Raw genomic sequence first — 9,334 nt, forward strand, 5'->3', positions numbered from 1 at the left:
TGTGATTCAAGTACCTAGGGGTTATTCTAGCTCCACAGGATACTATTCATCTTTTTAATACATCGACCTGTGTCACTTAAAAAGGTTTGCATTTAAAACTAAAGAACATGGTTTAGAGCAGGGGTTCTGAACCTTTTCTGCTTTCAGACCCACCTATTCATACTTGTAATGAGTCGGGGCCCATTAACAAAGATCCCCAATTATTTTGGCTCATCTATTCTATTAGAATCTAATAATGTATTGGAAAGTGCATCAATGGGACGCAACATCACTCCCTGTTATAGATGGGAGCCCAGGAATTAAATGAATGCAATAAAAACAAACTGTTTTTAATTGTAGGTATTGTATTTAAAACTGTATGGATGCGCCAGAAGTGAACATAAAACCATGCATGCAGGGCATTCTCAGTCAAAAGGGATTAACGATCCAGAAGTGGAGTCTGGTCCATTAACGCAAGAACTTACTGCCATGTTTGTGTTCAGCAAACAAGCAAGTTATTAAAACCAAGAAGTACACTCAAAAGAAGTGGATATAGAAACCACTCAATGGGATTAGACCCTTACACGCTCACAAAGAAGGAATTTTCCGACGAGTTGGAAAATTATCCATCTGTTGAGTTTCCCGACATCTCAAACTACCTGGTGCTGCAGACATCGTTCTACACGGACAATGAGATAAAAACCTGGAAGAGCATGGAGGAGTTCAACTTTTTATATGTGGCTGGGTTAAAGATCTGGTGATCAGGGCACTACAAGATACACGGCGGTAGACGGATCTAAGTGCAGGGAGAGTGTTTATTAGCAGGCGTGATATTTACAAAAGCAAAACAGAAAGCAGAGTCATAAAGCAGATTATGTAAGCAGCGTTATAAACATGGCTAGAAACAAACGTGACAGTGATAACGATGATACTTCGCAAAGCCTCTGTGAAAAGTTTCTGTATCTACGTGCCAGACTCAAGCGCGCAAAGGCGTGACTGGGTCCCATGCGCACGCACAATGTGCTCCATGAGTGCACACAGCCACTCAAGCGCGCAAAGGTGTGACAGTCAAGTCACCAACTGTGTGACCACAACTTTTAGCTCCTGTATATATCGCTACCAAAATGCCTCATTTTCATTGGTAACCCATCGCAAAGCATCGTGAGCTGTAGTGTGACTGTAGCTTAAAGTGCATATCACGGGTAAATTCAGGAGCAAGGTCAGTGTAATTCTCCTATTTTATATTAAACTTTGGTCAAATATCTGTCACATTCTGCATTCTCTGCAATTTTTTTTTTACTTTGCGCAATACCAGAAAAATTCAGTTGAAATCAAGCCATTTGAGGCGAATTGGTCCGCCTCTGAAAAAGCTTGGCATTTGGATTTCCCGGCAAACGTTGATTTTCGTGACATCGCGTGCGGGACGCCTCCCTCTGAATCCTACATCAGCTCTGGTTTGTTTATGAGAAAACGACCTGGTGGTTTTCTGCAAATTTCTTTAACGTTATCGCGTAATTATTAAAATGGTTAACAGATGTATCGTAGGAGGGTGTAGCAACACCAGTCTTGATGGGATTAGTACTCATCGTTTTCCAAAAGACCGGACAATGAGAGAGAAATGGGAGCGCTTGGTCTACACAGGCTGTGCACTGAAACCGTGCAAAGCTCGCACAGCCTGCTGGCGCTTCTGCAGGTAACGTCACGAATCTGGCTCCAGACTCCCTTGGGATTTTTCCAGATGAGTTTTATTTTATTTTTTTCTGCTGCAGACAGATGGCCTTGTGCAAAATTACCCTTCTGGATGAGTGTGTAAAGGGACATACTTTCATATAAAAAAACACGAAATTGGTCCAGAATATGCACTTTAATGAGGCGGACGTGACATCGGATGCAACCCAGCAATTGTACCCTACTACGAGTAAAAAAAAAATTAACTTCAACTTGAGAAACACTGGTTTAGAGGACCACAGGACAGGGGCTGTCAATATTATGGCAAATATTGAAACAGCTATTCACAAAAAAGCAACAAAATAAGAGGTCAAGGAGATTTTTACTGAAGTTATGAAAAGTCCTCAATAGGGGTGTTCACGGCAACTTTTACTCCGGTGTAGCACCGGGGCTGCCCCGGTAGAGCGTTCACACGGTACAAAGTTATAGCGGTGTAGCCCGTGAAAGCTGCTTAAACCGGTGCAAATCTAACCCTGCTCGGGAGGTGGTTTAAGAAATTTACTCCGGAGTAAATGCTAGTTTGCGGGGCAGCACCGATATAAAATGGGACGTCTGAACGCTACAGGGGTAGACTCGCTACGCGTGAGGAGAGTTGATTACATACGGGCATTGCATAATTTGCATCCTGGTATTTTGCGCTTCCAAAATGGCGAATATCAACAACAACAGAACTACGTGTCTTCCAGTGTTGCCAGATTGGGCAGTTTTAAGTGCATTTTGGCGGATTTGAACATATTTTGGGATGGAAAACATCAGCAATATCTGGCAACACTGGTGTCTTCATCCACGTTGTTTTCCCGGCGCTTGGTGATGCCATGACAACCAGGAAAAGGAAGTACATTTTCACACATGTGCATATTTAATTTCCGCATTATTACTATCGCAAATGATAGTAATAATGATAGGAAATGATAGTAATAAAAGGAAATGATATCAAAACTTTATTACTATCAAAGGAAATGATAGTAATAAAGTTTTTGCTACTATTGCACGGTCGCAGAAACTGCCGTGTGACCGCAAGTGGGGCTGCACCGGTGCTAACACGCTTCTCTCTAGTAAGCAGGGTTGTGACGTGTGAACGCTGCGCAAAATTTACACCGGTGTAAGATATATCGCAACAAAATACATCGGTGCAGCATCGATGCAAATATGTGCCGTGTGAACACCCTAAATGTTCAAATAATACAGTCATATAAAATTAATAATATAAAGCAGAAATGTCTGAGAATTCTGGACAGTCCACTCCACATCTCAGAGATCCTCGGAATGGGAGAGAAATGTTTTTACTTAGTTGTAAGTGCATAACTGCTCAAATGAAGTTTTGTTAGCATCAGCATTTTCAAAGCAGCTCCATTCAGTTGCTAGTAAAAAAAAAAAAGTATTCTTTCTTCAAGTCATTGATTCATCATTGTGATATTAGTTCTGTTTTTTGTCAAAATGAACTTTCGAAACATGCTGTATTCTTCAGGTCTTGTTGTAATGCCAGTCTTGGAAATGACTGGTGATAAACTGACACCTGGCCCAAGCCTCTAGAACCAAGATCACCAGATCTTGGTTCTAGACCAGCAGCATTTTGTTGTTGAAACCAAACTGCTTTTGGTGGCAGAGATCTGACTCGTTTGCAGTTTAAAAAATTGTCAAATAGTTCAAAATTAGGCACAAGTTCTGAAACTAGCACTCTGTCCACGGTGCTAAGTGTCTGTCCATTCTACTTATACAGAGCAGGAAAAGGTAATAATGTCTCTGTATCTTGGAATGAATTCCTCTAATGGTTATATAATTAACAATTATTCCACAAAATCGAGTCGTACATGAGCTGATAGCAGACGAGGCGCATAGCACCGAGTTGGTTATAAGCCATGTACGACAAGATTGAGCGGAATAACTGTTTTATTATATCCGTATTCACTGGATTTTGAGAAATGGAGCATTTTTATTTTTATTTTTTACAAATTCGATAAATAAAAACTTTATACAAAACGTCCGACAAAATCATTTCTGCTTAGACGGACGACTTAAAAACCTATCGATGGCTGCACGAATTGACTTTAGTGTTGTTTTTTTGTAGAAAGTGCCGTCTTGCTGTCGTGCCGAGGTATAGAATAGCTTTAGACATTTATTTAATTCTTCCTTGGACATTTCAGTTATGTCATTTTCAAAATACTTTGAGCTTTTGAACCAGTCTAAAAAATTCTACAAATTTTAATGCGTAAAGATGAAGAATGTAAACAAACCGGTGAAAAGACAATCACAATGTGAAAAATGCTGTAATAATAATTCTTGAAAAATAAAAAAAAAGATATGTTCTTACCATCAAATACTTTCATTCCATATTTTGTTGCCTTTTTTCTTTATTTTTTGGGGTTTTGTTTTTGAGTAGTTTTTATTTCATCCTCAGTTGGTTCAGCAACACACTCCGCCATTTTGTTTTTCTCTACTCATGGTATACGAGCTGATAGCCTAGTAGTAGGCTATCAGAGCGCACGATTGCTCATATCCAGTGAATGTGGATAGAATAAATAATATATAATAGAAACTTTTCAGTTATGCTTTCACCAGGAAAGTAAGTAGTTGGTTCAAGTTATGTGGAATATAGGAATTTTCTACATCGTATAACAAAAGAAAAGCGATGTCTATAAAATAATCTAATAAGTGAATATGCCCTACTATTTTAACCACATCATTTAAATTACAGCCCCAGGATGACTACTCAGTGCTGTTTGAAGACACATCCTATGCTGATGGCTACTCACCACCTCTCAACGTAGCCCAAAGGTACGTAGTGGCCTGCAAGGAGAACAAGAAAAAGTGAGGGCAAGGATTGAATGGATGAAGATCTGGACCTGGTTAAGTGGCCTTTAAGTAGGACGACTGTGGTGTAGAATCAGACTCCTGCTGCTTACTCTCTACGCCACCAAACGAAACTGAAACCAAGACCCAATCTGAAATGACTGAATACCAGCTCTGATGAAAATGTACCTGGGATGGGCTGAATATGTTTATATTTGTACATGACTCTTGGATTATCATCGGTGTGAATGTTGAATTAGCATAATTTGGAATATGTGTGTTTTTGTACAATATTCCTGTAAATCTGGGGCCAAAGAAAATGACTGCAGATATACAGTAGAACAAAATAAAGGGTGAAATCTCTGTGTAATTTTGTGTAGATTTTTGTGTGGTTTCTGCGAACTGTTTAATGTCTGGGTGTGATATAGGTTAAGAATGTTCCTGCAGAATTATATTAATTTTAATACTAGCCCCATTTCCAGAAAAGTTGGGATATTTTCCAAAATGCAATAAAAACAAAAATCTGTAATTTGTTAATTCACGGTAACATTTATATAACTGATAAAAGTACAAAGACGAGATTTTCAATAGTTTTACTGACCAACTTGATTGTATTTTGTAAATATAAATCAAGTTAGAATTTGATGCCTGCAACACACTCAAAAAAAAAAAAGTTGAGACAGAGGCATTATTACCATTGTATTACATCACCTTTCCTTTAACACTTTTGAATCGTATGGGATCTGAGGATACTAATTATTGCAGTTTTGCAATTGAACTATTTGTCCATTCTTGCTTCATACAAGACTTCAGCTGCTCAACAGTCCGTGGTCTCTGTTGTCTGATTCTCCACTTCATGATGCACCATACATTCTCAGTAGGAGAAAGATCTGGACTGGCAGCAGGCCAGTCAAGCACACTCACTCTTTGTCTACAAAGCCATGCTGTTGTAGCCCTGCTGAAATTTCCCAGGAAGGAACGTTGCCTTGATGAATAGGTTACATTACTGGCATTTAGCAGATGCTCTTATACAGAGTGATGTACAAGAAGTTCAACTGTTTTTACCTAACCTGCATGTTTTTGAAGTGGGTGAAAACCCACGCAAGCACAGGGAGAACATGCAAACTCCACATCTTTCTGTGAGGTTCGAACCCGGAACATTCTTGCTATGAGCTGACGGTGTTAACCACTGCATCTCAGCGAGTTTCACTTCTGACTTTAATGGTACTTATACAAGCATAAGAATGATAAAGTGAGTAAATTACCGAATGGGTTGTTTACTAAATGTGGGTAGTTTATTACATTTAATCAGCATTTGATGAATTTCAATAATGTGAAAATGCTCTAGTATAACAGAATGTTTGTATTTAATTACAAATCAATCCTTAGATGAGATTTTATTTATAATATATGATACAAATGAAAAACAAGTATTTTCATGACACTAATGTTCCATATTCACTTATGTAATCTGTTTACTCATGACACTTTATGCAAAGTGAGGCAGGGTTTGTTCTCTCTCTCTCTCTCTCGGATGCACTTTCAGTGGTGCTTGAAAGTTTGTGAACCCTTTAGAATTCTCTATATTTCTGCATAAATATGACCTAAAACATCAGATTTTCACACAAGTCCTAAAAGTAGATAAAGAGAACCCAGTTAAACAAATGAGATAAAAATATTATACTTGGTCATTTATTTATTGAGGAAAATGATCCAATATTACATATCTGTGAGTGGCAAAAGTATGTGAACCTCTAGGATTAGCAGTTAATTTGAAGGTGAAATTAGAGTCAGATGTTTTCAATCAATGGGATGACAGTCACGTGTGAGTGGGCACCCTGTTTTATTTAAAGAACAGGGATCTATCAAAGTCTGATCTTCACAACACATTGGACCTCAGAAAAAGCGTTGTTGATGCTCATCAGGCTGGAAAAGGTTACAAAACCATCTCTAAAGAGTTTGGATTCCACCAATCCACAGTCAGACAGATTGTGTACAAATGGAGGAAATTCAAGACCATTGTTACCCTCCCCAGGAATGGTCGACCAACAAAGATCACTCCAAGAGCAAGGCATGTAATAGTCGGCGAGGTCACAAAGGACCCCAGGGTAACTTCTAAGCAACTGAAGGCCTCTCTCACATTGGCTAATGTTCATGAGTCAATCATCAGGAAAACACTGAACAGCAATGGTGTGCATGGCAGAGTTGCAAGGAGAAAGCCACTGCTCTCCAAAAAGAACATTGCTGCTTGTCTGCAGTTTGCTAAAGATCATGTGGACAAGCCAGAAGGCTATTGGAAAAATGTTTTGTGGACAGATGAGACCAAAATAGAACTTTTTGGTTTAAATGAGAAGCGTTATGTTTGGAGAAAGGAAAACACTGCATTCCAACATAAGAACCTTACCCCATCTGTGAAACATGGTGGTGGTAGTATCATGGTTTGGGCCTGTTTTGCTGCATCTGGGCCAGGACGGCTTGCCATCATTGATGGAACAATGAATTCTGAATTATACCAGCGAATTCTAAAGGAAAATGTCAGGACATCTGTCCATGAACTGAATCTCAAGAGAAGGTGGGTCATGCAGCAAGACAACGACCCTAAGCACACAAGTCGTTCTACCAAAGAATGGTTAAAGAAGAATAAAGTTAATGTTTTGGAATGGCCAAGTCAAAGTCCTCACCTTAATCCAATGGAAATGTTGTGGAAGGACCTGAAGCGAGCAGTTCATGTGAGGAAACCCACCAACATCCCAGTGTTGAAGCTGTTCTGTACGGAGGAACAGGCTAAAATTCCTCCAAGCCGGTGTGCAGGACTGATCAACAGTTACCGGAAACGTTTAGCTGCAATTATTGCTGCACAAGGGGTCACACCAGATACTGAAAGCAAAGGTTCACATACTTTTGTCACTCACAGATATGTAATATTGGATCATTTTCCTCAATAAATAAATGACCAAGTATAATATTTTTGTCTCATTTGTTTAACTGGGTTCTCTTTATCTACTTTTAGGACTTGTGTGAAAATCTGATGATGTTTTAGGTCATATTTATGCAGAAATATAGAAAATTCTAAAGGGTTCACAAACTTTCAAGCACCGCTGTAGCTCTCTCATGTAACACCTGAAAAGACCTGAAGATATTCCAGACTTTAGTGACTGTCCCTCAGAAAGAAATGACTTCTATGACGATGGCGACGACATTATCATTTCTTCTGAGAATAAACAGAGAACATGCCCGAGAGATCTCACTTAAATTTCGCTGGTGAATGGATGTTCACAAAATTCCAGTGCTTTCAGTAAGATGGAGTGTTTTCCCACAGTAATAACGTCGTGAATTGTGCAATATCTTTGTTGCTAAGAAAATCTGAACACTGATGTTACTTACCTCAGCAATACAATGTAATGATCTGATTTTCATTTGCAGACAGATACGCTGAGCAAGGCTGTAGCTCAGTTATCTGTCAAACTTAAAGTCCCACCCTCTAAAATACTTCTCATGAGGAATGGTGATGAGCTTTCTGTGCACTCCATATTGCGAACATCATAGGTGAGTGAAAAAGATTCGGATTAATCATTTTATAGTGATTAGTCACTTAAGTGCATTTGTGTTTGCGCTATCATACTGTCTTGCGATAACCGACAAATTAGATAAAAGCAGCTGTGATGTCATCGCTCCACGACTGCAGGGCAATGAAAAAGGATCTGCAAAGAAATATTCCTTACATAAGGTCTGTGAGGGCGGCACGGTGGTGTAGTGGTTAGCACTGTCGCCTCACAGCAATAAGGTTCTGGGTTCGAGCCCCGGGGCCGACGAGGGCCTTTCTGTGTGGAGTTTGCATGTTCTCCCCGTGTCCGCGTGGGTTTCCTCCGGGTGCTCCGGTTTCCCCCACAGTCCAAAGACATGCAGGTTAGGTTAACTGGTGACTCTAAATTGACCATAGGTGTGAATGGTTGTCTGTGTCTATGTGTCAGCCCTGTGATGACCTGGCGACTTGTCCAGGGTGTACCCCGCCTTTCGCCCGTAGTCAGCTGGGATAGGCTCCAGCTTGCCTGCGACCCTGTAGAAGGATAAAGCGGCTAGAGATAATGAGATGAGATGAGATAAGGTCTGTGAAGCTCCAGATCTTTTTTTTTTTTTTGAATATTTTATGTTGTCCTCCTTAGCACGATGACATGCATCTTTGTTCTTGTTAATTTGGTATGCTCTCCACCACTCAGGATGCTCTTCTGGGTTCCATCCTGTCACAGTACACTTCAGGTCTGTCTGCTGCTGCTAAGCACAAGGTCAAATTCCTCTTTGATGGATTAAAGGTGAAGCATAGCCAGGCACCTTCACAGCTGGATATGGAGGATGGTGACCATCATTGAAGTCTGGGCTTGATTTCTATAACAATGTTGTTTCATATCAGCTGCTTCATTTACTTTCTTTTTTTTTCTTCCTCAGGTTTTAATTTGAGTGTATATATACATTTTGTCTAATGGAAAAATGTACATATATTTATGTCATGTGTATATTTTTATCCCCCGCTGGCCGAAAGGCCCAAAGGGGGATTATATCGTGGCGATTTCCATCCGTCAGTCCATCGGTCTGTCCCGGGAAGGGTGTGTTTTCTTTCTGAAATCAACTCCTCTCACAATTTTTGGAGGAATTTCACAAAACTTGGCAGGATTCTTCATTATATGTCAGTAATACACATATTATAATTTCGTTCAATTGGGTCATATTTTACCAGAGTTACAGCCCCTGATTAACAAAATTATAATTTGACAATTTCACAAGAGTGTGTTTTCTTTCTGAAATCAACTCCTCTCATAATTTTTGGAGGAATTTCACCAAG

General features: G+C 39.7%; 2 protein-coding genes across 4 annotated transcripts in view; both read left to right on the forward strand.

The window, feature by feature from the left end:
* The window catches only part of sgf29 (SAGA complex associated factor 29), a 49,125-nt gene extending 44,258 nt beyond the window's left edge, over positions 1-4,867 (forward strand). For all 3 annotated transcript variants that reach the window (XM_060901807.1, XM_060901806.1, XM_060901805.1), the window contains exon 10: positions 4,403-4,867. In XM_060901807.1, the coding sequence (XP_060757790.1) occupies positions 4,403-4,519 (117 nt within the window). In that variant the 3' untranslated portion in view covers positions 4,520-4,867. The remainder of the gene's footprint in view (positions 1-4,402) is intronic.
* An 874-nt stretch (positions 4,868-5,741) lies between these two features.
* Positions 5,742-8,877, forward strand: nfatc2ip (nuclear factor of activated T cells 2 interacting protein). The gene is given in 7 exon segments (XM_060902413.1): positions 5,742-5,749; positions 7,626-7,727; positions 7,729-7,792; positions 7,921-8,018; positions 8,086-8,224; positions 8,715-8,855; positions 8,857-8,877. Coding segments are annotated over 7 exon segments (573 nt in total).
* Positions 8,878-9,334: the final 457 nt, after the last annotated feature.

This window comes from Neoarius graeffei, chromosome 20, assembly GCF_027579695.1.
Source record: "Neoarius graeffei isolate fNeoGra1 chromosome 20, fNeoGra1.pri, whole genome shotgun sequence".
Lineage (NCBI taxonomy): Eukaryota > Metazoa > Chordata > Actinopteri > Siluriformes > Ariidae > Neoarius > Neoarius graeffei.